General features: G+C 52.6%; 1 protein-coding gene across 6 annotated transcripts in view; it reads left to right on the top strand.

Annotated features, from left to right (window-relative positions):
• Positions 1–27318, top strand: part of KCNC4 (potassium voltage-gated channel subfamily C member 4) — a 75005-nt gene that overhangs the window by 16460 nt on the left and 31227 nt on the right. Inside the window, exon 4 of one of the 6 annotated variants that reach the window (XM_060139397.1) lies at positions 3695–6373. The exons of 2 other annotated variants lie outside the window; for them this stretch is intronic. In XM_060139397.1, the coding sequence (XP_059995380.1) occupies positions 3695–3849 (155 nt within the window). In that variant the 3' untranslated portion in view covers positions 3850–6373. Of the gene's footprint in view, positions 1–1690; positions 6374–27318 lie in introns of those variants that run through there. 3 more of the 6 variants (XM_060139400.1, XM_060139399.1, XM_060139396.1) reach the window with 3 other exon arrangements.

Raw genomic sequence — 27318 nt, 5'->3', positions numbered from 1 at the left:
CCATGCAGAAGCTGGTCAGTGGAGCTAGGGATTCCTGGCCTGAAAAAGTGGGACCGAAATGATTAGGGATGGTTGAGAGCCAGTGGTGGCTGAGAGCCAGGGCTCTTAAGGCCAAGTGTCCCTTCTGCCTAGCTCCTTGTCACTTTTTTGTTTTTCCTGCCTTGTCGCTGTGACCTGATCTCTCTAAACAGCCTGCCTAGTTTCAGGATAAACCCCAACTCTCCCCGCAAAAAGCTCTTCCCTTCTTAACTAACCTTCTCTCAGCCCAACACCCCTCCGCCACTTCCCGCCATCCCCAAACCCCAGACCAAAGGCAGGTTGAGTGAGGCGGGGCAGTGGCTGCTGTAGGAATAGCCTGTGATGTCTCTGTCCCCCCAGGGATGTCCCTTGGCCTGCCCAGCCCAGGCAGCCTCCAGGGATACCTTCCCAGTCCCTTTCCCTGGCTTCCTCAGCGCCACTGTCCCCAAGGGATCCCCAGGGCACCCTGACCCTAACCAAGACCTGAGAGGTATGCGTCCTGCTTTGCTGGGCATGTGTCCTATTGGGTGGCAGAAGCAGGAGCAGCAACCTGGAACCTGGAGGTGGCCCGGAGGCTCAGCTAAAGGGCTGCAGGTGGACGGTGCTCAGACTCTTACACCCTCTTCTGTGTTCTTCTGGTCAACCCTGGCCTCTGTGTAGCCCACTCCTTGGGCTCTGGATGTGCCTCTCCCTCCTGCCCCACCCCAAACGTGCTGTGGCTTCCATTGTGTCCTAGTTCAGACCCAGAGTCTTGCTCTGGCTGGAGCACGCTAAGTGGATGGTGTAGAAGGTGGGGTGAAGGGGACCCCACCCCCCACGTAGGACTTGAGCAAACAGAACTGAGTCCTGATCACCCCTGTTTTCATCCAGAGTGGTGAGGGGCTCAGTGGAAGTAGTGGTGCGCAGGAGGCTGTGAGATTGCAAGTCAGAACAGGGACCATGAGGGCCTGGGGAACAGGTCCCATCTGAGGAGGAGACTGTGTGTGTGCACGCATGGGGCTGGGGAGCCTGCGTCCCACCACGTCGTATCTCTCTGGCTGCTTGTGGGGCCCGGCTGCTCTATTTTCAAGATGCCTCCACACTGCTTCTTGGCAACAAGCATGTAGCTCAGCCAATTAGAGTGACCTTCGAGAGGGAACAGGTGGGTTGCTGGGAAACAGGCCCTGCTAAGCAAGCGTGGCAGTTAGCATCGCCAAACTCCCAGTGCGCGCTCGGCAACTTTCCCCGTGCCACACCACGCCACACTTCTCTGCACCTGGGCTACATTCAGGCCCAGGAGTGAGTGGGCCCGGGCCTCCTCCGGCCACCAGCACAGACCCCACGTGACCCTGTAGGTGCATGTGACTGAAGGTGAACTCCCTGGAAGGAAGGTGGTGAGTGCTAATTAGGGCAATTAGGGTTGAGCAAGGAGCGTACTGAGGGCTGTAGGGGCTTCATGCAACTGGAGGGAAACCTACCTGGGGACAATGATAGGGCAAAGGTCAGCTGAGTGTGGGGCCCAGGGGTCCATCCAGAGACCAGAGAAACTCAGGGAGCCTTTCCCAGGGGGACCAGACCCTTCCACCCAGTCCCGGGGCTGCCCGCCCTGCAGGGTCCCCGGAACGTGGATCCCATCGAGCATCTCAGGCAAGGAGCTGTGCCCATCTGACCCACGTGCCTTTTCTTCACCAAGGCTGTGAAAAGTCCCGGAGTCTAAACAGCACAACAGGAGCTGCTGGAACCAGTCTGGGGCTATCTCAACTGGCATCGCGGTACAGCTCACCCTACCCTCCAAGAAAGCTTCTGCTCGCCCACCCCTTCCACGCCCTCACCAGCCCACCCCCTGGACACTCAGCCCCATAGCTGCACCCTCGGCTCACCCCGCCCCTGGGCGCACGCGCGCAAACAGGCACACTCACATGCCTCCAGCCCTCGTTCCTCCTGGGGCCTGCGGAAGCCAGGCAGGATTCAGGAGAACTCAGGCCCCCAGGCCTCTCCTCCACAGCACCCAGCTCCCCAAAATGTCCAGCTCTGGGACCTGAGAGTGAGGGAGAGATTACTTGCAGGCCTTCTATCCCGCTCGCTCCCGTCCTGAGCTGAGGGTGCCGTCACCCCCAGGACTGTGTCTCTGGGCCCAGCCTGCCCCGCAGGGTCCCACCTAGATCACAGCAAATGCATTTCCATCCCTCGGGGCCTTCAACCAGGAACCAAACAGCCTGCAACTGAACATCTCTGTCTGTCTGTCTGTCAATCCCACACCCAGACCGGCCAGGAATAAGGCTGTCCCCTGGGACATCTCTGCCGGTGTGTGAGGGCTTGACTCCTTGGGGGAGCGGTGCCACCTGATGTTCTCCAGGCCTGCCGTGGGGTGCAGGTGGGAGTTCCTAGAGTCAGAGCCCAAGGATTGGCTGCGTAGGCGCGGGGATGTCCTCCTCTCGGGGTGGCGCCCAGCAGCGGAGCCCAGCATCCCATCTGCACCCCGAGCTGCAGTATCGCTTGCCACGCTGCTTCCTCTGCTTCCCCGACAATTCTTCTTCCTCTGCTGCTCCCTCCAGCTCCCAGCCCTGCCTCTGAGTCACCTGCCGCTCCCACCCAGCCTCTGTGCTCTGTATCGCTGCCAGAACCGGAGACTCATCTAATTTCTATAATTAAGTGTATTCATTTACCTAACGAGCCAGGGAGCACAACAGGTCTGTGAGTCATTGAGTGAGCAGGGGTGCACCCTGGGCAGGGGCAGCTGAGGGGAAGTGTAGGGACTGAAGCCGTCCTGCCCCCACCAGCTCCCTGATGGGCAGCCTGCCGCGCCCAGGGTGGGCCGAGCCGCAGGGGGCCCCTCCCCAGTGCACCAGCCAGGCTCTCCAGGACCTCCTCAGCCCGGGAGCGCGGAACACCTCAGCCGAGTCATTGCCTGTTTCACCTGATGGGAATTAGACCTGGCAGCGGAGCCGTGTGCCTGGCAATTTTTAGAGTCAGATTATGCAACTTGGTCGAGGGAATGACTAAGGAAGGTCCATGTCTGCTCCTTCCAGAGTGGGCAGAGATGGGTACCGCCAGACAGCATTTTGGGACTTGGCAGGAGGCTGGGGACTCTGGAGGCCACCCCAGCAGGTGAGCTGGGCGGAAAGGTCAGACCGTTTCATGGAGTTGGGGGGGTGATGAAGAGCCTGTTCCAGGAGCATCCCCATTTCAGTGCCTTCTTCAGCCTTGGGCAGACACAGGAGTATCCCTTCCAGAAAAGTCTGTGCAAGGTGGGTCCTCGGCTCCCCCAGCGCTGCTGTGGTCTGTGGAGCCTGCCTCCTGCTTGCTCTCAGAATGACGAGAAGAAGAGCTGAGAAGATACAGGGGCATCCATGTCACTGCCCCTCACAAGGGGACACGGACAGGGAAGCCCTGGAGAGCAGGATGGGAGCAGGGCACCTTCTACCCTTCCAGCCCAGTCTGAGAACCCAGCTTCTCCTCCGGGAGGATGGGTTCGGTCCTGCTCCTGCCGGGCTCCCTGGTGCAGGGGTCCTGGCTCTGACACGGACACAAGGAGCTGGGTGTCCGGTGTAGCATGGGCACCACAGCTATTTTCTCCTCTCACTTGCCTTTCTGGTTCAGGGAACTGAGGCGGCTATTTCTGTGGCAGCCCTCAAGTTGTCAGGAGCCCAAGTTTCCACGGCACCCACCGCCTCCTTCCCTCTCTTCCCTCCCACAGGGACGGGCATGCTCACGGCACCCCCGTGGTGGGCACAGATGTCTCCAGGCGACATGATGCAGGAGTGCCAGGCTGGAGCCCCTAGTGCCTTGGGAGGTGGGCTCCCACACACCCCTCCTGTCTCTCTGGCTTCTGTAGGGTTGACACAGGATTGAGCGTGAGCTGACGGGAGAGCTGAGTAGGCTGCCTGCCCCAGCTCCTCTCAGGGCCCTCAGAAAGGGCAAAGTGAGCCCTGGAGTTTACAGAGCCCCACTGTACACCAGGCCCTGCCTGGGGAGGGCCTCAGGCTTGCCCAGGCCTTGGGCCTCCCTCCTCAGGAGAGGGCTCTCCCTCCCACCCACAATCTGAGAGTGCAGTTTGCTTTACCTTGGATCTGGACTTGGACCTCCACCCATTACTTTGGCTTCTAACAGCCTTTCCCCTGCAGCTGGGGCCCGGCCGCTCCCTGTAGATCAGGGAAGCAGCCCGCTTAGGAGTTGTTACCCCTCCAGTTTGTACCAGGGCTGCTGACAAGCCTAGAGGCCACTTCTCAGCCCCCAGGGCTTCTGAGAGGGGTGGCTGGGAGCTGGAGCCAGAGGGGAAAGTACCTGTTCCGCCCAGAGCCCAGACTGCATGGGAGTCAGAGGGGAGTCTGCATAACAGCTCCGGCTGCCCTTTCGCAGAGCTTCCTGGGAGACGGGGGACCCTCTGCCCTGGCCAGAGAACATCGCCTTCTCTGGCATAATGCCTGCCCCCACAGCAGCCTCCTGCCTGCCCTACCTGTGCCCCAGTTGAGAAGGTAGGGGAAGGGAAGGCCCAGACCACTGCCGTCCCAGGCTGAGGAGGAGATGCCGAGAAGGGCTCACTGAGGGGTTGGGTTTCCTGCTGTCTCTCCTGAGATGGGCACAGTCGTCCTTCCTGACCTCCAGCTGCTGGGACTCTGTTCCTGCCAGATTGAGGAAGGGGACTGGGCATGACACGGCAGCACACTCAGGAGCCTTCCTCACCGGCTCCCTGGGACAATGGACTAGCCCCAGGTGGTGACAGCAGATGGAGCTATGTCAGGGGGGAGCACAGGCTGGGCAGGCAGCAGCCCAGGTGATGGCCTGTGGGCTGTGAGCCACCACCCTACCAGGAACCTCTCCCACTGCCTCCATGCCAGGCTGCAGAGCTGTGGTCCCTCTTCCCACTGCACTGCAGCTTTGAGGGCCTAAGGTCTCCTGGTTCCTGGAGCTCATTACCTAACAGGCACGGAGATAAGCTGTAACATCACCTATGGGTCACCGTGGCCCAGTGCTGGGTTGGCAGAGGGGTGATGAAGGGCTCACCCCCTTTCCTCCCTATCCCCACTCTTCCTGGACTCTTAGCTCTGGGCCCCACACCTTCCAGCTCCGCTCCTGGCCTACTCCTCAACCCACTGCCTATAGGTCAGCAGCTGCCTTCCTTCTAACATCTCGTTTTTTGTTTCTCCCTTTCTTTTGCTGAACTCCTTACCCACCACCTCCCCCAAGAAGGCAATGTTGAGCCGAAAGTGTGTGTCCAAGTGTCTCACACCTGTGCTCTTTAAACACAGAGACCTGCCAAGATGCCCTCTCGTCCAACTATGCCCAGGCTGAAGTCCTCACCCTCTCTTAAAGCGGCACCAACGTGAGAGAGACAGGCAGACAGACAGAAAGCCAGAGGCTTAGGGCAGCTCTGGAACCCAGGCAAGAATCTTTCGCTGGGAAAGACTCAGATATCCTTGATTGCACAGGACTGATGGGAAACCTCCCATGTGACCCTCGGGGCCCAGAGCCATTGGGTCTGATGTTCTTGTTCTGTTGTACATTGAAGAGATATATATGCACATATAGTGTCTATATTCATACATACTATACTACTGTGTGTAGTGCATGTGCTCTTGGTGGTCTGTCTTCTTCGTTAGGCTGTGTCTCCCCAGGCCCTCGCCCCACCCCCACCCTCACTCCCTTCCCCCTCACTGATTCCTTGTTTCTGCTGAATATGTGTGTGGAATATCCCAGGAAAAGTGTACCTGGGAACTGCCAGTCCAGCTGGGTGGTCCCCGGCTAGACTCTCCCTCTTGGGAGTGTTTCCCCTGTGGTCCAGAGGCCTGTGGAAGGCCAGATTGCCCCCTGGGGTCACTGCTCCACTAGCCTCACCCCATCCCAGATTGGGGCTCTACCTCCCACCCCACGCCCCAGTTGTTGGGGGACTTCCCGGGGCTCCTCTGCACCTTCTTCCACTCCTTTCTCCACCTTCCCTGTGTCCTTGACTGAGGGGGTGTTTCGTCTTTTTTTATTTCTGGTTTTTTGTCCTGTCGCCTTTGTCCATTTGTTTCCAAAGATGCTGCTGGGCGGACGGGCAGGGAAGGGGTCTGTCTGCCCATCTGGCTCAGGGGTCCGAGAAGGGAATGCTGCGGGCGAGCGGAGACCAGTTGCAATACAGTACTTCCTGGCTAGTGGCCAGAGTATGCGTGCAATAGCCGAGGCCAGGTGCCCCCTTCGACCTTGGCCTCTGCCCCTGCGTCGGCCCTCCCTCCCCACTCCCAGCCCGCCCTGCCCCTCCCTAGTGTTGGTCGTCCTTTTCTAAAGCTGTCCCCTCGTGTGTCTGAGGCGTGCCTAGGCTGGGCCCTGCCGCCCTGTCTGCATGCCTTTGACTGTCGTGCTGTGCTCAAGCCCCAATAAAGACATCTGGAGCGTCCTGCCGTGCTCGCTGTGTGAGTGACTGCCTCCGCCTCTCCTTTCTGTATCTGTGGGGACCTCCCCGGGCTTCCCCCACCCCCAACACCTGAGAAATGCAACACACTCCTAACCCGCCCCCACCAGGAATCACCAGTGCAGCCCAACCCCTGCATTTAGAGCCAGACGTGAAATGCTCGAGATGAAAAGTGATCTGGCCAAGGTCGCGCCAAGAGGACTAACCTGGGACCCCGGGCTTCTGGGCAGTGATCTCCACTGCTGCCACCGCCCCACCACCACCCCCGGCAGTAACGTGGAAGGAGAGACTTGTTTGTTTAGGGGTCCCACTGTATCCCTGCTTGTTTTGCAGGGGGCATCTCCTCTTCCCTGAAATTGCACCAGTTCTATGTCGGCCAAGGCCCTGGGGATGCCGAAGTCGTTGTGATGACTGGATGGATGGCTGATGAACTGAGGCCGACAAGGGGCTGGGAGCACAACTGGGACCACTTAGGGCTGGGGAGCGAATGGTCCTGGGCCTAGATAGGATGGGGGGGGGTGAGTGATGCTCAGACGTCATCCCTCGCTGTTGTCCCTGTCACACTCACACAGGGGAATGAGCGGGGCTGGCTTCAGGGCCGTGCCACCTGTGCCGTCACTCAGAAGGGCCCACAGCCGACTTAATGCTCAGCTGTTGCCGTCTTGAAGTTACTGATAATTATTGAAGAAGGGCCCTGTGTCTTCATTTTGCACTGGGCTCCGCGGATTATGTAGCCAGGCCTGGGCACATGTGTGCTCTCTTTACTCTTTATCCCAGGTGTAAACTTAGCGTCAAAGGAGCCTCAGTTCAGGGTCTTGATCTGCCACTTCCTAGCTGGGTGACTTGGGGCAACTTGCCAAACCTCAGTTTCCCTGCCTGTAGGATGGGGCTAATGATAGCCCCTGTCTCAGAGCCAGTGAGTGTAAAGGCCTGGCCCAGTGTCATCTGTCTGCATGTGGCATGCAGTAGGTGCACGGCAAGTGTTAGCTCCCTCCTCACCCATTTCCTGTTGCTCTCAGCTTTTCTCCCCAGATTTCTGAGATTGCCTGGTCCGGTCACACCAGGAAAGGACAGGAGCACACCAGGGAGCAGGGGGTGAGGACGGCAGGGCTGAGGGGAGGGGAGAAGTAAGGGGAAGCCTGTCCCTGAAGCAAAGAGAAAATCGCGCTTGGAGCCTGGGCCAGCAGAGGCAAGGCGATGGCAGGCAGCCAGTTGTCAATTAAAGATAAAATCTCTCCTCCAGCCGTGGAGGGCAAGTAGAGGCTACGGCTCCCCCAGACAGGAGAAAGCCATTTGCAGCCAGGCTCGCCTCAGAGAAGCTTGACCTGGCAATAAGGGGATGGGATGCACTGCTGACTCCATAATGATATTACGCATCAGGGCCCATGTCCAAAATGGTGTTTGGGTATTTTGGGGTTTTTTTTTTTCTTTTTTTGTTGTTGTTGTTGATCAGTGTGGAACCGTTTCATGGTCAGGGGCTGAGAACCCAGCAGGCAGCCCAAGGGTACCCAGTGCCAGGGGGGCTTGAGGGGACCCAAGGAGATGCAGTTGGGGTCCCCGGTGACACCCTCAGACCCCTGGAGGGGGAAGGGGAGGGGGCAGTGTGCAGGAGGGCAGAGTTCAGTGAGAGAAGCAGGGGACCGCCCCTCCTCCCCACCTCACAGAAACAGCAGACAATGCTGTCAAGGAAGCAAAGGCTCTGGCTCCCTCTGGTCCCCGAACCTGGAGTGGGACCCAAACTAGGGAGCTGGTTAAAAGAGCAGGAAGCTATAGTGATGGAGACTGACTCTGGGAGTCTGACTCATGGCTCCTTCACTTCCTGATTATGTGACTTTGGGTAAGTTAATTAATCTGTGTGAACCTCTATTTCCTCATCTGTAAAATGGGAGCAATAATGGTATCTACCTCATGCAGCTATTGGGAGAGTTCAGTGAGGCAGGGCCTGTGACACCCTCAGCACAGCGCCTAGCACAAAGCATTGTTTACAGATATTCGGCTGGGGGAGCAACTCTCTCCAGTGACAAATGACCGGTTTGGTTTGATGGCCTCACGTTTCAGCTAGGTGCCATGAATTCGCCTCGTTTCGGTGAGCCCCTTATCTCCCTGTGAAGGAATAAGAGTCAGGGTGATAATACCAAACAGCTAACCTTTACTAAGTGCCAGGCAATACATCTAAACACCCACTCTGAGCTTGGTGTTATCATCATCCTTGTTTCAGAGGAGAAAACTGTAGCACAGCAATGTTAGGTCATCTCTCCAAGGTCACACAGCCAATAAGCGGTAAAGCTGGGATTTGAACCCAAGCCATCTGGCTCTGTGAGCCCTACACTTAGCTGCTGTCTAAATGGAATGAGGCTTCTAGTTCATCATACCTAAAGTATAGATTTGTGCTTTTTAATGTTTTTAATTTCCTTAACCTCTATTGATTCTCATAGCAAAGGTATTGTTTTCCCCTTTTATAGGTAAGAAAATCAAGGCTTGAGGAAGTAAGTGATTTGATCGTGCCGCCACACGCACACAGAAAAGGGAGAAGGGTGTCTTCTCAGCCTCGTTAATTAATTAGCATAAGGTAACACCCAACTGAAGGAGTGATTGGTTCCTTCCTTCTGCAACTCACTGAGTTTTATTTTCTGATGCTCAGAAGGGAGGTACTTGGATGGGGACTGGTCTGGAAACCAAGTTACGTGAGGAGCAGCTCAACCTGGAAATGGCTTATTGGAAATTTGATGGGGATCAAGTTCACGTATTTGAAGGGTATCAGAGGGGAAGTGGGTTTAGATTATTCTCCGATCCCAGAGAGCAGACCTAGAACCAGTAGGTGGAAATGTTAGGAAGGCAGATTGGCTTCAAATCAAGAAAAACCTGACTTTTTTGTTGTTTTCCTTGCCATTACAAATTTAACACGTGGTGCTGAAAGCGTTCCAAACCAAATCAACTGGGAAGCCTCGTCACCCCCCTCAATCCCACTGTCCTCCCTGGAGGTGACACTGTTAACCTCTGGTGTTGGGTCCTGCCAGGCCGCTTGGAAAAGAGAGGCTTCCTAACAAAACTACTGAAGGAATGGGCTGTCCTGGAGTGGAGTTCCCATCCTGGAAGTTTAGAGACACCCCGAACGATCGTGTGCCGGGGGTTCGTGGCAGGAATTTCTGCTCAGCCTGGAAGGTGGAATTAGAAGGCCCCTTCCAGTCCTAAGATGGTCTGACTTACATGGGGCCACGCAACTGTTAATGTTGGGGACAGGTCCAGAACCCAGGTCTTCTGAACAGGACTCAGATAAGCTCCTTTCCCAGCATGATTTTCCTCAAAGTCCTTAACTCTAGGGTAGAAGACTCCCTGTCTGCCTCTTCCCTGCCCCCCTGCACAGGCTGGAGCAGAGACCGGCATCTGTGGTGCATCTGGTCCAGAGTGACTCGGTGTTGACGACATGCACCCAGCGCCCACCCTATAGCCCCCCGGGTCCCCGACAGCATCACCACAGTGAGCACCCACCTTCATCTCCCAGCTGCAGGCCCCTGAGCACGCCCACCCTGGTACCCACACAACAGGGGGCACACGAGCGGGCTCAGTCGTTCCAGAGGCCGGCGAGGGCTGCCAGGGCTTCTGGGACCTGCTCTCTCCTGGGAGACCACAGTTGGCTTTGAACACAGCATCATGGGCTGAGAGGGAGCCAGGAGGACAGCTGGGGCTCCAGGTCAGAGGGCCCTTCTGCTGTTGGTGCTGGAAGCCTCTCCTTTCCCCATAGCGCTGTCGGGCCCCCGCCCGCCATACTTGCCTACTTCTAGGGCTATTCCGTAAAAGTCTCCTGGAACTGCAGGGCTGTGCTTTTTGCTGACTTAGGGTCTCTGCTTCCTAAATCAGCAATACCTGGTGTGGAGAGAGGGCGTGGCTCCTCTCCCTGAGGCTGAGCCAGAAACTGAGGTGTCGTCATTAATCCCGCCCTCTCATTCCTTAATTCAGCTCACTCGCCGTGCATTACATCTGTATTAAATGCCTATACTCTGTCCTGGGGAACCAATAGTGAACAAGACCAATGGAATCCCTGCCCTCATGAAGCTTACGTTCTAATAGGGGAGGTAGGCCAAAAGACCAGTAGATTAAAATATCTAACAATACCCCGCCCCCGTTCCAAGCCATTAGCGAGTTCTATCATTCCAAGCTCTGAAATGTGTTTCACACGTTCTCCATCTCCCACTCTCTCCCCTCCAACTCTGAAGGTGGGCTTCATCTCCTCTTTCCTGGTCTCCCTGGGTCCCACTGACATCTACCACCCAGCCTCCACCCAGCAGACAGAGAGCGCTTCCTAAAATAGAAACCAGATCGTGCTACCCCTGCCTAAAACCGTCAGTGGCTGGATTCCCACTGTATTTCGAATAAAATCCAAAATTCTTCAAAGAAAGGCGAGCCCTCAAGGCCCTGCTGTTCATCAGGCCTCTTCCTGCCTCAGCAAATCATTCCTGCCCCTCCCTCTGCCCCCCGGGGAAACTTTCTCACACATACCAGCCTCTTCCTCCTTTAGTAGTTTACACACGCTGTTCCCTCATGTGGACCACTGTGCCCCACCTCTCCCCACCCCTTTGATTGGCTGAGTTCTCACTCTCTGGGTCCGGCTTTAAGTGTCTCTTCCCTGGTGATTCCCCCCCGCCCCCTGCCCCCTGCCACTACCTCTGTGTTGTTTTCTGTCACTGCAGCTGCTCATTTTTTTTCATGGTACTTTCTTCCTCGTAACTGTATTTGTCTATTGCCTGCCTTTCTGTCAGTACCTGGGGCCTAGCACCGTGTGAAATAAATGTTTTATGAATGAACGAAGGGGCAGAGGTGGGCCTGGCATGAGTAAGTGCTCAGCTGTGTCCTCCCTTATCCCTCCCAAATGTCTCCGGCTGGCGCCTCACTTCTAGGGCGTTCCTGGGAGTCCTTGGGGAATAACGTGAAAGCGCTGCTCTTTACATTATGCATTTCCTGCCTGAGAAACTGTTAGAATAATGAGGAGGGCTGGAAGAGAGGGACTGAGAGGAGAGTTCCCATAGCTCTTCCTTTCAGAACTTAACCATCTCTTCCTGGTGTTTTGGATGTTTGTCGAATTCCCCTCCCCTGACTGTGAGCTACCCCAGGGAGCTGATTCATCCCGGCGCCCCCTCAGGGCTTAGCCCAGTGCTCCCTGCTTAGTACGTGCTCAGGGAAATGTTTAAGTGAGTGGATGGAAAAGGAAGAAGAGTGAGGAAGAAGAGAAGGCAAGGGGGGAGCAAGAGGCAGGAAGGGGTGATGAAGAAAGACCGATGGAGGGAGGGAGGTTGGGATGGAGGGAAAGAAGGAAAACCTTGAGGCAGGGGTTGCTGGCCCAGCTTGGCCTTCATGCCAGTGCCCCCCTCACCTCCCATGGGCTCCTTCCTGAGCTCTGAGCCTCCGGATCCCGCTCAGGCCTCCTGGAGGTGACCAGCCCCGAGGGGACCTCTGCAGGGACCAGAGGCTGGGATGCCTCAACCTGTGGCACGACTCCATTCCTAATGTCCCCAGAGATTCCCCCTTAAATCTCCCCCCAATTCCTCATCTTCAGACCCCAGGTCCAAGGACAGTTACTTCCAATACAGTATCAGTGATCAAAAGTTCAGAGCAAACAAAGGGAAACAAACAAAACCAGACTTTCCTCCATGCCTTCAGCCCTCAGCCCCAGAAGGTTTCAGAGACGAGGTGGCCTGCCTCTCCCTCATGGCCCAGGCTGGGCCAGCTGCCCCTCGGGAGGACCTGGGCGAGCCCAGGAGGCAGGGAGACCCAGAGGACCTGTTCCCACACTAGCTGTTGCCCTGGTGGCCCTCCCAGGGGTGGTGGTTCCCAAGGTGCTGTGGAGAGCAGAGTTGTGCCACTGCTACCACCAGCGCGGTGTAGAAGCTGCCTGGATCCTTAACCCTTCCTAGGCTGCTGGCTGGTTGGCCTGGGGGCCAGCCTGTGCCATCCTCTCAGTCCACCAGGCAGACACAGGACCAAGGAACAGGATGGAACCAGCGTCCTTCCCGATGCTCCACCTGCATCCAGCCTCATGCCTTGGGACCGCCTTCTCCCCTGAAGGGACAATGCCGTACTCCTGGCAGGTCAATTAGGGACCTTCTTTCTCTCAGGACCCCGCTAGAGGTAGCGATCATTTGCCAGGGAGTCTGGGGGTGGGATTGTGAGAGTAGGGGGCAAGTAAGAAGGCTCCAGAGGGTACCCCTCTCCCTCTGGGTCTCAGTGTGCTGGACTGTGACTGTTAATCTAGTACTCTCTCCACCTCTCTTCCCGGGTTCTTCTCCACCCTTGTCAAGGGTTCTCACTACTGTTTCCCCTTTAATGACACACGCATACTTCCAGGGTCCTTCTGTTCTCTTCACTCTCTCTTTGTGTTCTAATCTGTGCATAGGTAAGTATCTTGTATCGGTCATCCACACTCTAGTGTAAATTAGAGTCCATGTATACTTTATTTCTCAGGATATAGGATTACTAGACCTCATCTCAACTTATGGAATGAGAGCCTTGTTCTCTGTTACAGGAAACCCTAGCACCAGAGAGCTCCAAACAGGGTAGATGATTTTTTTGTTCAGAGGAGAAAGAAAGCAGGAGCTTCTTGTGTGAGGTAAATTAGAGGCCAGGGCTCTATAAGGAATTCTGCTTTGGCTCTGATTAACAAAAAAGAAAATGGAACACAAAAGGGAAATCTGAAGTGATAAGCAATAGGAGTTGCTTCTAGACAGAAGATCCTCTCTCTCTTTTTTGCCCCCTTCCACATTCCAGTATTGAGTCCTCTTCCTGGAAAACTCTTATTCATCCCTCAAGGTCTACACCGCTGTCACCTCCTCTGAGAACCCTTCTTGGATTCTTCCTTTATGCTCTCACTGCTCCTTGTTCGCCCCTCCATTATAGTACTTACCACAGTATAGCTTGTTGCTTGTTTACTCAGTTATGCATGCTTCACCTTTTTAACACTTTTATCTCCAGCCCTTGCTCAGGGCTTAGGAGCTCAATGTTGAAGGAAGGAAGGAAGGGAGGGAGGATGGGAGGAAGGGGTAGAAAGCAAATGAATTAGCTGCTCACTGCTGACTCTTGTCTTTCACACCTGTCATCGTAGCCCATGTCTGGTTTCAGAATTTGTCCAGAACAATTCCCTGGAATGTTGGGCTCCTTGGTTGTGCCAGCCAAGTCTCCCCACCTCCTCCCCTGCCACCGGGGGCCCCATCCACTCCTTTCGGCTTCCCTGGTTGTGACCAGCTGGGTTTTTCCTTCCTGACATTAATGGCTTAGATCGGCAGTGGAGTCCACTTGGAAGGGCCAGGGGCTCATGTCCTGGTTTCTTCTCCATCTTTCTTCTTCTCAGCCTTCATCAGGGTGTTCTCTTATGAGCCTCATGCCCTCCCCAATTCTCTGAGTGCCAGTCTGGTTGCTCAGGTGTGCACTCTTGGGCACAAGTCCTGCCACATAAGAAGCCACATAGAGAGAGGCTGGTAGGAGTTGTTTCCGTAGGGGGCCCAGTCATGTCCCATGATATCGCTGGGCTTCAAGCTCACATCTGTGACATGGGAATTAAACCACCCCTGCCCTTATCCAAGGGAGTTATAAAGATTAAAGGAGAAAGTCGGTGGATGGGGCCTCTGGATCCTCTAAAGCACTGCCTGAAGTGAAAGTTATCGTTCCTCCAACCTTCTCTCAGAGGCTGGGGTATTCCTCGAGAATCAAAGCGTTGGTGCCTCTGGAAGTAGCGATAGCTAACACCCAGTGCTTATGCGGGCCAAGCACTGCTCTAAGCCCTATATGTGGATTAATCCTCGGAACAAACCCAGGAGGAAAGGGCTCTTTTAAACACTCCCATTTATGGATGAAGAGATCAAGGCACAGAGGTCCCACAGATAGTGGATTTCACAGCCTGAGTTTGACCTGAACTCATTCAGCCTGGCCCCAGCCCCATGCTCCTGACCACTGGCTCTATGGCCTCACACAGTCACAGGTAGGAGCTGGCCCCTCAGCACCAGGACTACCACTGCCATCGATTTACTACCCACACTCAGAATGCTGATTCTGGCGGCCAGTGGCCTTGCCACTTATGAGCTGTGCAACCTTGGGCAAATGACAACCTCTCTGAGCATGGTCTCTCATCCAGGGTATGGGAATAATCCTACATCTCCTGTAAATGTTACCAGGAGGAATCACTGGAGGATGAATGCGTGAAAGAGCTAGCCCGACTCAGGCAGGTGAATGGTACTCAACGAGTGTCCTTCCCCATTTACATGTAGGGAAACAGGGGAGCGCGGAGGGGCAGGGGGGATGGGAGCGGGGGGGCAGGGCTAACTTCCACAACAGAAAGCACCAGAACCCTTTTCCAGAAATGCCTTGCTAGGGCCACTCACTGTGGGATGATGGGATGGAGGCAGTGTCCTGTTGGATGCAGGCACTGGGGATATGGGTGCTCGTGAGATGACTCACTGGCGTGGCCATTTCCCTCTTGGTGACACAGTGATACCTGCGTGCTTGTTCCCCAAAGCAGTGAGAAATCAGAGAGCAGCCTGCTGCCAAGGCTACACCTGTGCTGCCGGTGCCTCTTCCCCCTTCCCTTCCTCGTCTCTCCTTCAAGGCCCAGGATCAGAAGCTGCCCCCTTTCCACACACACCTGTGGGCCCCTGGGAATGGGAGCCAAGGAGGCGGTAAGGTGAGAGGTAGCCTGGAAGGGAGGCCAATCGGGGATCTCAGAGCTGGAGGAGGAGGGAGAGGAAGAGGGAGAAAGGAGGAGGGAGAGAAAAAGCGGGAAGGGGAAGCCGAGGGGGCGGGGAGAAGAGGGACCAAGCCCAGCGGTGGGACCTGACATGAACTGAACAGGCTGGAAATGGAACAGCCGGGCAAACCCAAAACGCTCTGTTTGGGGGTCTGCTGAGCAAGCATGTGAATGCGTAGAACTGGGGGAGAAATTCAAGGAAGAAATAAATCATCACCTCGGGGGCAGGTCAGAACAGGAGAGGTTTATTCTAGCCCAGCCCAGATTAGTCGGGGTTCTTTTCTGAGGATGTTTTCTTTATATAACCAGTATTTTTAACAGGCTGGCTTGGTGGCTGCATTAGCCTGACGCCACCCTGTCCTTGGCAGGTGGAAGGTTTGGTTACTTTGAGACCAAGACCGCTGTGGGTTTTTATTCTAACTGTGGACGCTGCTGGCTTCAGGCGAAGGGATCTGAATTCACTTTCCAAATGGAGGTTTCGGAATCTGAGCTGTGTCACAGAATCCCACTTTCCTTATTAGAACAAAACCCACCTCTGGGATGGGTCAGGACTGGCCTGGGGGCCCATCTCCCTCAGCCCTCCCGGAGCACCACCATGCCCTTCGATGAGCTCACTCCATGGTAGCAAACGTCCCCCTGGGAGGTGCCCAGGCCTCCTGAACTTCTGCTGTGGGCGCCTCCTTCCCTGACCACTCTGCCCCCCACCTCTTTGCTCCTTCACCTCCCCCCACCCCGCAGAGCAGAGTTTCCATCTTCCTCTGCGCTTCCAAACCCTTTCCCTCTTTCCCCACCTTGGCCCCCATGGGGACTCCCGGGTTTGAGAGAGAATTGCTGACTTCTGGGGCCCAGGAACCCCCTGAAATTGCAGCCGAAGCTGTATGTGTGTGAGGGTGAATGTACGTTTTCTAGAGACAGGATCCGGAGCTTTCATCAGATTCTCGGAGGAGTTTGCACCCACCTCCCACCCCACCCCTGCCAATCCCCCTGCCAATACAAAGAACTCTTCGTCTAGCAGTTAGAGGTTGGGCCAGCACAGGCCGTGAAGGCAGCTGGAGCCAGGTGGCCCCGCCGCGCACGGCTTTTTAGCCTGGCCCAAGGAGTTCCTCTTGCTTTGGGACTTTTGCTCCATCGCCGTTTTCTCTCGAGCTCAGATCAGCTCTACTTGGGACTGAATGTGGACAGGAATGAGGGGGCCAGAGCTCCAGCCTCGCGTCCAGCGCTGGCTGTGCAATCCTTGGCGACTTGCTTAACCTGGCTGAGCGGCAGTTCTCCATTTGTAAACTTGGGGATAATACTGCCCACCTTAGGTTCTCACAGGCTCAAGTGAGATCCCATGTCTCTACGACTTAGCAACTAACATTTCATGAAGCTTAATGTCTTTGCTTCCTCTCTTCCTTCTTTCCTGGATGAACTCTAAGGCTCTTTCCACATTTAATAGGTAGACTCCACCATAGGACCTTTTTTTTTTGCGGTACGCAGGCCTCTCATCGTTGTGGCCTCTCCCGTTGCAGAGCACAGGCTCCGGATGCGCAGGCTCAGCGGCCATGGCTCACGGGCCCAGCCGCTCCGCGGTATGTGGGATCTTCCCGGACCAGGGCACGAACCCGTGTCCCCTGCATCGGCAGGCGGACTCTCAACCACTGCGCCACCAGGGAAGCCCCACCACAGGACCTTTGAGGAGAACTAAACTGGGGAGAGAGAGAACACAGGAGTTCACAGCCCACGAGGAGCTGGAGCTGGAGCGTTAGATCTGGTGCAGGATTGGGAGAGGGAGGTCTGAGTAAGCAGAAGGTCCCCATTGTGGCAGAGGGGCAACCGAACCCCTATCTGATATTTGGAACACAGCTGGTTATCAGACTGGATTTTGGCTTTAAAATATTTGACATTTTGTCCAGCTCATTTCTCAATAGGAGGCTGGGGGCTGGGTCCATTTCCTAAGTTCCAGTTCAGTTCTCTCTGCTGCTCTGGGCTTCCGTTTTCATCAGAAGACATTCACACGAAGCCCCATCTGGTGATCAATTCATGGCAAAAAGCCAGGGGAAGCCTTATCTCCAAGGAGATTAGATTAGAATTTTGCTGTGTGACTGGGTGGTTAGTCCTGCACGTGGTGATTCTATAACCCCCAGTGGGAATAGGACCCTAGAGTTGTCTGCCTTCTCAGACTGGTCACTTGGAAACACATCAGCTGGAAAAAAGCTGATTTAAGACCCCTCGGCCCCTGTATACACCACCAAGAGAGATGACTGGATTGCAGAGCTATCCCCAAATCTCTCCTTCCCCACACTGCCTCTCCTCTTCCTGTAGCTTATTCTGTGCATTTCAGGTAGAACTAGAAGTCAGGGAAGTCAGGTCGCTCTTCTCTGACATTGATGAGGTGGGGGACCAGGGAGGAAATTTCAGAAAATCCAAGAGTTCTTCTTTGTTCTTTGTACTATCCGTGCCTGTTCCAGCTTTCCCTGCCCTTGTCTGACCTGCCTGTTGCAGGACTGAGAGACAGCATCTTAGGGCATGCCCACGAAGTACTCTGAACTTCTCAAGATGTAAAGGGAAAGAGAAATCAAAGCCAGCTCTTATCTCCATCCAGATGACGGGAATCAAAACAGCCGTGCCCTCTCTTGCCTCGTTTGGCCAGTGGCTGAGTTAATTCCACGCTGAGATCTCTCTTAGCTTGTGCTAAGTTCGCCCTAAAGGCTGCATGGTTATCAGCGACTAAATCACCAATCCATCAAAGTCACCTTGCAGCCTCCCCCAGACCCAGAGGAGTCTTACTCCATCCTTGCCTCCTTCCCCAATGCTTTCTTCACTCTGGATTTAGCATCATATCTGGAACTTGAGCCTAGGAAATATTTTTAGCTACCAGCCATGACTTCTTTCCTATTCACAACTGGGGCAATGAGAGGGTAGGGAATTGGAGAAGATTCTGCCAGCCACAGGGCCAAAGCTCCTTGAGGTGTCTTCCTAAAAGATGAGTCTGGGCATGTCCCTCCTTTTCTGAAAACACTTCTATGGCTCCCTGTTGGATAGAGGTGAGATGCCCAAGACCCTTGACCATCTATCTGGTCCCAGCCTAACTTTGAGGCTCAGTCCCTGCCCTCCCTGCCTATACACCTGTGCAAGAGTGTTCTTTGACCTGTGCACTGTCCTGCTTTTGGTTACACTCTTCCCCTTGCTTGGAGTGAAAGCCACTTATCCTTTGTGAAGTCTTCTCTGATTCATCCCATCCCACCAGCAAAACTTTGGGCCCTCACGGCCCCCATACACCTGTCCAAGACCATTTGTTGCACTGGATGGTTATATGGCCATCTTTTAAGGGCCACGGTTTGGACTCACCTTTCCCATACCCCTGCCAACTAGGTCACAGGGACCTAAGTAGGTATGTTGGGAAAAATTATCTGAAATTTAGATAAAGCCAAGGGGATGACTGTATGTTCCTTCAGTGTCATACTGAAGCTTTGTATAACAGACCTACAGGAAGATTATTTAATTGTCTAGAACTGTGCTATCAACACATGGCTATGAAGCCCTTGAAATGTGGCTAATACCACATGTCAAACTGACAATATCTTGGACATATTGGATTAAATAAAATATATTCTTAAAATTAGTTTCACCTATTTGCTTTTAATTTTTAATGTGGCTACTAGAAAAACTTAAATTATACACCTGACCCACGTTACATACTGTCAGATAGCACTGCTCTAGAGGACAAGTTCATTGTTTGACTTTGTCATTTGCTCTTTTTTTTTTTTTTGCGGTACGTGGGCCTCTCACTATTGTGGCCTCTCCCACTGCGGAGCACAGGCTCCAGACACGCAGGCTCAGTGGCCATGGCTCACGGGCCCAGCTGCTCCGCGGCATGTGGGATCCTCCCGGACCGGGGCACGAACCCGCGTCCCCTGCATCGGCAGGCGGACCCCCAACCACTGTGCCACCAGGGAAGCCCTGTCATTTGCTATTATTAATGAAGGGCTCAGACCGTGAAATACATGTTAACTTGTAGATTTTTGCTGGTAGAGATTCAAATGTTATCTGTCCAATAAGAGAGATAATCCCTGTTTTATTACCCTGTAAGATATTTACCAGATTTGTCTCTAACTTAAAAAAAAAATTATTTTGGTGTGCCTTTCCTTTAAATCTCAGTCCCTTCAATGCTCTTTGAACCAGCTTTGTCATCTTATTGGTTCCCTCGTTAGTTAGTGAGTTCAGTAAAGTCTTTGACACATGTTCATTCCATATCTGTATGAGACTTGTGCTTTTAACTTTTTGGAAATTATACTTATATCTCTTATCTTTTGTACAGCTTAAGTATAGAGACGGAATTATTAACATGCCGGGTATTAAGTAGGGGCTCAATAAATGTTTGTTGAATTAATAAAAAGCACTTGCATAGAATTGAGACCTTATGTTTAAACTGCCAACTACACTTTGCAGTAGGGTCTTCATCTGCCATATGCCAGGAAGCTGGGGATGTAGGAAAGATGAGATCTTTCCAGGACCTTGAACTATTTAGGTGATCTCCACGAAGATTTTCGATTCTTGGGGCCTGTGATCCCAAGGGGATGCTGGCCAAAGCAGGTTCCTTCAGTCAGCTCAAGGGGAGGTCCTCCCAGCCCCACCCACCCAGAGTGCTGCAGGAAGCAGGGTGCCCAGGTAGGTTTCCCTTCCCTTGCTGCCCCATGGCCTGGGCTCCTGCCAGACTCAGCACTGTGAAGATCCCCCCAGACAACTCTGACTGCTCCTTAGGATCTGGACACAGAGGACTTCTAGCCTCAGAAGCCAGGTCTTCAGGGGGCCCTGGTTAAATCTCTGGGCCCTGAGTCCAGGTAGACAATTGCCAAACCGTGTCTCTTCCCCTTTACCCTCCTGGCCATCTCCACGGTGGGGAAGTCCAGCTGGCAGGTAAAGGTGGAAGTTGACTGCGAATTCCTTGAGGGCAGAAGCTTGTCATTTGCATGCCTAGCACCTGCTGAGCGCTCTGCCCAGCGCACAGTGGACACTCCGAGAATGCTAATCCGCCTCCCCTCCGTCTGCCCTACTCCAGCCTGCAGCCAGCTTCCTTCCAGTGAGCCTGATCTATAGACTCCTCAGCCTCGACAGAACACTGATTCATCGATCCCCTCTGGGAGTCTGGGCAGGACCCCTTGAGAATTAGGCATCAAGCTCAGGCTGGTGACCTTCTAGAAGTGTCACGCCAAGCCTGTCCTAGTCCACTTTCCTTACAAAGAAAAGAGAAGTTGGTAGAGGTTCTGCTGCTGGAGAATAAGAGTAAAAGCAACATTGCTCTTTTTAAAATTGTAATAAAATATACACCACACACAAAAAATATATACACCACAAAATTTATTATTTTAAGTGTATAGTTCAGTGGCATTAAGTATAATACATTCACATTGTGGTACAACCGTCACCACTATCCATCTCCTTTCCATCACCCCAAACTGAAACTCTGTACCCATTAAACAACAGCTTCCCGTTCCACACCCCCCCGAGCCCTGGCAGCCACCATCCTACTTTCTGTCTCTATGAACTTGACTACTCAGCGTACCTCATTTAAGTGGAATCATGCGGTATTTGTCCTCTTGTGATTATTTTAACGTAATGTCCTCAAAGTTCATCCATATTGTAGCATGTGTCAGAATTTCCTTCCTTTTTAAGGCTGAAAAAACTCCATTGTGTGTGTGTGTGTGTGTGTGTGTGTGTGAGAGAGAGAGAGAGAGAGAGAGAGAGAGAGAGAGAGAGAGAGAGAGAGAGAGATCTCACATTTTGTTTCATTTTGTTTATCCCTTCATCCACTGATGAACACTTGGGTTGCTTCCACCCTTCTGGCTCTTGTGAATAATAAGTGTGCGGATATCTCTTCAACTTTCAGTTCTTCTGGGTATGTGCCCAGAAGCGGAATTGCTGGATCATATAGTAATTCTGTATTTAATTTTTTGAGGTAAAAGCAAGATTTCTGAGCACCTGGGTTGTACTAGCTGTGAGCTAGGTTCCATATGACATCTCATTTAACCCACAAAACCACGCTATGGGGTGAAGACTATTGTCTCCACTTTATAGAAAATGAAGGTTCCAGAAACTAAATGATGTACTCAAGGTTATAGGTAGTGACTGCAATCAAATTCGAACCCAGGTCGGCTTGATTCCAAGGCCACACTCTTCCCAGGCAGCAGGTGATGAAAACAAATACAGTCCTCAAAAGGAGGCCACACCTTAAAGCTTAATTCACAATTACACCTTTAATTAACATTTAACACTTTCCTTAATGAGCAGTTAACACCTTAGCGGGAATCAGTTGCTGACAGAAGAATGGGTCATCACTCCCCCTTTTGTCCTGTCAAAGGAAACACTGTCTTCCAGATGGTTCCCAGACACAGCTCCTCTCTCCCTGGTCTCCCACTCTTTCCCCTCCCACATCACCAGACCTCCCTCATTCATTGGCTAGGCCCACATGACCGCCTCCCCCCAAAGCCTCTTCTCCACCCAGAAGTCTTCCCAGCCACACCCCCAGGAGGGGTCCCTCCTCCTTGCTTCCCTGGGCTTCTGGGCCTCCCTGGACTAGGCAGCCCTGAACTTTGTTCTATTGGTTTACAGACAAACTCCCTCCTGGCTGCACAGTTTCCGTCGTCCCTTTGTATAACCTACACCTACCAGTGCCTGGGGCTCTGTAACTAAATCAATGATTCAATGAGTGATTCACTCAATCAATGACAGTACGGAAGACAGGAGCGAAGAAAGAGAAAGCCAGAATCATCCTCCTCTACTTCACTGTTTGCGTGAGACCAGGCTGTGAGTTGCTCAGAATAATTTTTGTGCTACATTTGGCATCACTGCGCAAGCCTGAGCCATTTTGGGGTTGGAAACTCCCAGGAAAAGCAATGGAATTATCCTCTTGGAGAAATATGCCCACGTGGCTGGCCCAAGGAAGGGGAGGAGGGGCTTTCAGTGTTGGTAGGGATTTCATGTTTGAGGAAAACCAAATCCCAAGGAGCGGGGGAATTCTTTGTGAGGCCTTCAGCACAATTATTCATTCACCCAGTCATCCCACAGGCACACGCTTCCTCTGAGGGAGGCACGCCCCTGGGCACCCTGCTCGAACCTGAGGGAAAAGAGGAAAGTAGGACCCTCTCCTGAGGTGCTGGGCCAGGGGAAGCCGCGTCCTCTGGGAGGGACACGGGGCTTCTCTAGGAGGTGGAAGGGGAGGCTGAGCCCAGCCCACGGGCAGGGAGGTAAGGGGCTGCTCCTGAGGCCAAGTCCCTGGATTGCCAGGTTGCGCTGGCCTCACCTGCAGGCTTGGCTAACACTCCAGTCTTTGATGTCAGGACAAGTGGATGAGGACCACACAACAGGCAGGGAGGGAGCTGGAGCGGTGGGCAAGGAGAGAGAAAGAGCCGGGTATCTGGGGTGGCAGCTGCCCGCAGCCAGCGGGTAGGGGAGCCCAGGCCAGAGTCGCGGCAGGACCTCCCGGTGAAGCCATCCGCCACCCCACCCCCAACCGTGCACTAGTCCAGCTTGGCTTGGAGGACTGTCTGTTTAGAGGGCTTCCAGCTCCACAGGCCACAAACAGGAAAAGGATTTGCAGAGAGACAGGATTCAAATTTGATCGGAGGGCAAGGATTTGGGATTATTTGCCCAAGAGAGAAGGAAGCACTTAAGTGACTTGGTCATTCGTGATTATTCGTAAGGTGATAGGATGACAGACAGCATTAACCCAAATGGTCCCCATATCAACCCCATGAGACCAGCAGGGCAGGACAGCATCCCATTGTGCAGGCAAAGAAAACGGGGCACGGAAAGGTTAAGACTGTCGCTGGCCACTCCGTACTTCATCAGTAAAGGAGATTTGACATCAGTGTTTCTGGGTCCAGGGTCCTTGTTCACCTCGGGCTGCCTCTCCTGACCCAGTGAGGGAAAGGGGGGAACCCCCATCAGGGGGACTTTGAGACCAAGCCCAATATGGGTGGCTCTCTGAGGAGTGGTCACAGGAAAGGGAGGGGGAGGGGGAAAGGCTCTGCATTAACCTGGGGCCTCTGCAGCCCACTGCCCCCACCTCCACTCTTGGTCCAGGTGCCCAGAGTCCAGTGGCCCCGGCAGCTTGAGTGCAATGCTTTTCCCAGGTCTCAGTAGGGGCACTCGGTGAACTCAGTGGCTTCACGGCTGGGAAAGGCTGTCCAGGTTCTGTGATTCAGTGTGCCGACAGGAAAATAAATCCACCAGAATGATTTCTTTTTTCTTCCAACAAAGAAATGAGGCCCGTAATCCAACAGTGACTGCCAGAGGACAGCCTGCTCTGAATTCCTTTCCTGCCTTGGTTACAGTCATTAAATTGGTCACTTGGGTTCAGGGGATGAGAGTGTGCCCTGCAGGACTGCGGTTGGCCTGGTTAACTTGCTGGCTTCCGCCTGGGATGGGGTGGACAGAAGCTGTGCTCCCCACTGGGCTTTCCCTCCTGGATACTCAGAAATGCTCTCCCTGGGTCAGAGCAGGGAGGGCGGAGGGCTCGACTGAAACCCTTCCTCTCTGATCAAAAACTTTCCAACAGCTCACCTCCCTGGAGTGAATCTGGCGTATTATCACATTCACTGGACGTTTATTCTGCCAAATATTTCATGACATTAACTCCTTTAGTCCTGACATCACTCTCTGGAGGAGGTGTGACCCCCTCTCTAAAGACAAGGAGTCTGAGGTTCAGAGAAGTGATCTTGTGTGGGTCAGGCAGCTAGCGAGCCGCAGAACTGTGGCCTGGTTCTAACACACTTCTCACACTGGCCATTTCAGGCAGGTATTGGTAGCAATTTTTTCCTCAGTCAAGAAACTGAGACTAAGCCTAATTAAGCTCGTCCAAGGCAAACAACTGCTGACGGAGAGACCTGAAATCAGAGCCGAAGCCCAGCCTTTACAGTCTTGTCTCCCTGCTGGGCAGGCTGTCTTCCCTCACAGCACCCTTACCTGTGCTCACTAGGTCTCTCCACCCTCACACCCTTCTCCCGCCCCCATCCTCCCCTCCAGCTTGCTGAAGCCAGCACTGAGTATCTTCACAGCCCAGCTTCAAACGGGCTTCTCCGTAAAGCCTTGCCTGACGTTTTGGGCCATGTCCATCTCTCCCTTTCTCTCCTTCCCAATCACCCATTGTTTTCATTAAACATGAGGACACTTCATTATGGCTTTGGCTTACTTCACAAGTGTAGGCCTTGTTCCTGCCCCCTCTTGCCTTCCCTAAATGATAAGGGATAGAGTAGGATAATGAAATAGTCAGTTTAGAAATCCCAGTAGGGGATTAAGGACAGAAAGGGAGTTTTAAGGGAGTTTCAGAGACTGTTGTAAGCTAATGACCACTCAGGAAAAGAATCCAGTAACCTAGCAACAATCTACACTGCCTTGGAGGGAGACCAGGTGCATCCAAGTGCCGGACACACTCAAGCCACAAACCCTGAGAGTTAAAACACAAGACAATAAATTTGGGGTCTGAATCTTGTTAATGTGAAGTCAGGGAGTTAATAGTCCTTGAAGAGCAGCATTTCTGCATGTAGCCAAGACAGAAATATAGGTGAAGGGAAAAAAAAGGGGAAAAGGGGACATTATTCCAAAACCTGAGATGAATTACCGTATTTTAGTACATGTCACCACTCTTTTGCTGATATACATATGATTTAAATAGCGCCATGACAGTCTTGTTCAAACCATGTAGGGTCAAAGGAGGAACTAATGATGTAAGCTTTGATGTCTGCCCAAGAATGAGGAAGAGGGTGGTCTTCCCTGCTTCCCACTTTTCTTTTGTTTATAAAAATAAAGTCCTCTCAGTCCTTGGGGCAAAGCCTTCTCGCCTGCCCGCTGGTATTTCTCATGAGCATCCTATGGTAATAAACTGACTCTTTGCCAGCCACTTTGCCTCTTGCTAAATTCTTTCTGCACCAAGACATAAGAACCTGAGCTTCGGTAAGTCCTGACACAGGTGAGAGGTTTCAATTAAAAGAACCATGGGTTCCGCACATATGGTCACCTTATCTTTGATAAAGGAGGCAAAAATATACAATGGAGAAAAGAAAGCCTCTTCAATAAGTGGTGCTGGGAAAACTGGACAGCTACATGTAAAAGAATGAAATTAGAACACTCCCTAACACCACACACAAAAATAAACTCAAAATGGATTAAAAACCTAAATGTAGGTCTAGACACTATAAAACTCTTAGAGGAAAACATAGGAAGAACACTCTATGACATACATCACAGCAAGATCCTTTCTGACCCACCTCCTAGAGAAATGGAAATAAAAACAAAGTAAACAAATGGGACCTAATGAAACTTAAAAACTTTTGCACAGCAAAGGAAACCATAAACAAGACAAAAAGACAACCCTCAGAATGGGAGAAAATATTTGCAAACGAAGCAACTTAAAAAGGATTAATCTCCAAAATATACAAACAGCACACGCAGCTCAATATCAAAAAAACAAACAACCCAATCCAAAAATGGGCAGAAGACCTAAATAGACATTTCTCCATAGAAGATATACAGGTTGCCAACAAACACATGAAAGGATGCTCAACATCATTAATCATTAGAGAAATGCAAATCAAAACTACAATATCACCTCACACCGGTCAGAATGGCCATCATCAAAAAATCTACAAACAATAAATGCTGGAGAGGGTATGGAAAAAAGGGAACCCTCTTGCACTGTTGGTGGGAATGTAAATTGATACACCCAGTAGAGAGAACAGTATGGAGGTTCCTTAAAATACTAAAAATAGAATTACCATATGACCCAGCAATCCCACTACTGGGCATATACCCTGAGAAAACCGTAATTCAAAGAGAGTCATGCACCACAATGTTCATTGCAGCTTTATTTACAGTAGCCAGGACATGGAAGCAACCTAAGTGTCCATCGACAGATGAATGGATAAAGGAGATGTGGCACATATATACAATGGAATATTACTCAGCCATAAAAAGAAACGAAATTGAGTTATTAGTAGTGAGGTGGATGGACCTAGAGTCTGTCCTACAGAGTGAAGTAAGTCAGAAAGAGAAAAACAAATACCGTATGCTAACACATATATATGGAATCTAAAAAAAAGGAGTTTCTGTAGAACCTAGGGGCAGGACTGGAATAAAGACACAGACATAGAGAATGGACTTGAGGACACAGGGAGGAGGATGGGTAAGCTGGGATGAAGTGAGAGAGTGGCGTGGACATATATACACTACCAAATGTAAAATAGATAGCTAGTGGGAAGCAGCTGCATCACACAGGGAGATCAGCTCGGTGCTTTGTGACCACCTAGAGGGGTGGGATAGGGAGGATGGGAGGGAGACACAAGAGGGAGGAGATATGGGGATATATGTATATGTATAGCTGATTCCCTTTTTATACAGCAGAAACTAACACAACACTGTAAAGCAATTTTACTCCAATAAAGATATCAAAACAAAACAAAACAAAACACAGTGGGTTCGAGTCTCCTCCTGAGTCAGGGATTGTGGGTCCAAGTCCCGCTGTAGAAGGAGTGCGGTTTCATAAAGAGCAACAACCAATCATCTGAGATGTCATGTTGCTTCCAGCCCTGAGAGGTCAACTCTAGATATTACAAGTATCTACCATATCATCCAGCACAGTGCCAACCACAGAACAGGTGTTGAATAAATTCCACACATTTGTGTGTTACTGTTCAAAGCATTTGGATATCCATTGTCTTGATGAATTTTCCTGAGAACCTTGTGGGTATACAGGTTCTGAGGGACTAGCTGTAGCTAAGGTGACTAGCTGGTTAGTTGAAGAGCAGAACTGGAACTCAGATTTTCTGTTCCCACGTGGAGAGCTCTTTCCTCTGCCGGGCCACAGATGTAGGATCATCTGTTTCCTGAAATGGTATCCCTGGTCAGCTGAGTTTTCTCTACTGTTTCTTCCTCCACCCCAGGATCCCAGCCATGAGAAGGGTCCTGCTGGTGTCTTATTGAGGGTGTCATCAGATGGGCCCTGGGGGCAGCTTGAGTCAGAGAGTGGGGGGTGGTAAGAAACATCTCAGGTGAAGCCCCCAGTGAGTCCAGCAACTGGCAGGGCTGAGGTCCTGGTCCAAGTGAGGACCCTCCCAGTAACCCCCAAAGGTTTATGCTGGGTCTTGGTCTGCAGGGTCCCTGTCCCACCCCATGGCCCTGCAGGGAGCCACCAGTAAGCGCAGGTGATCAGTTCCAGACCAATCCC

The sequence above is a fragment of the Lagenorhynchus albirostris genome, chromosome 2 (assembly GCF_949774975.1).
Source record: "Lagenorhynchus albirostris chromosome 2, mLagAlb1.1, whole genome shotgun sequence".
NCBI lineage: Eukaryota > Metazoa > Chordata > Mammalia > Artiodactyla > Delphinidae > Lagenorhynchus > Lagenorhynchus albirostris.
The sequence above is the reverse complement of the archived record's forward strand: the minus strand, read 5'-3'. Positions and strand labels throughout refer to the sequence as shown.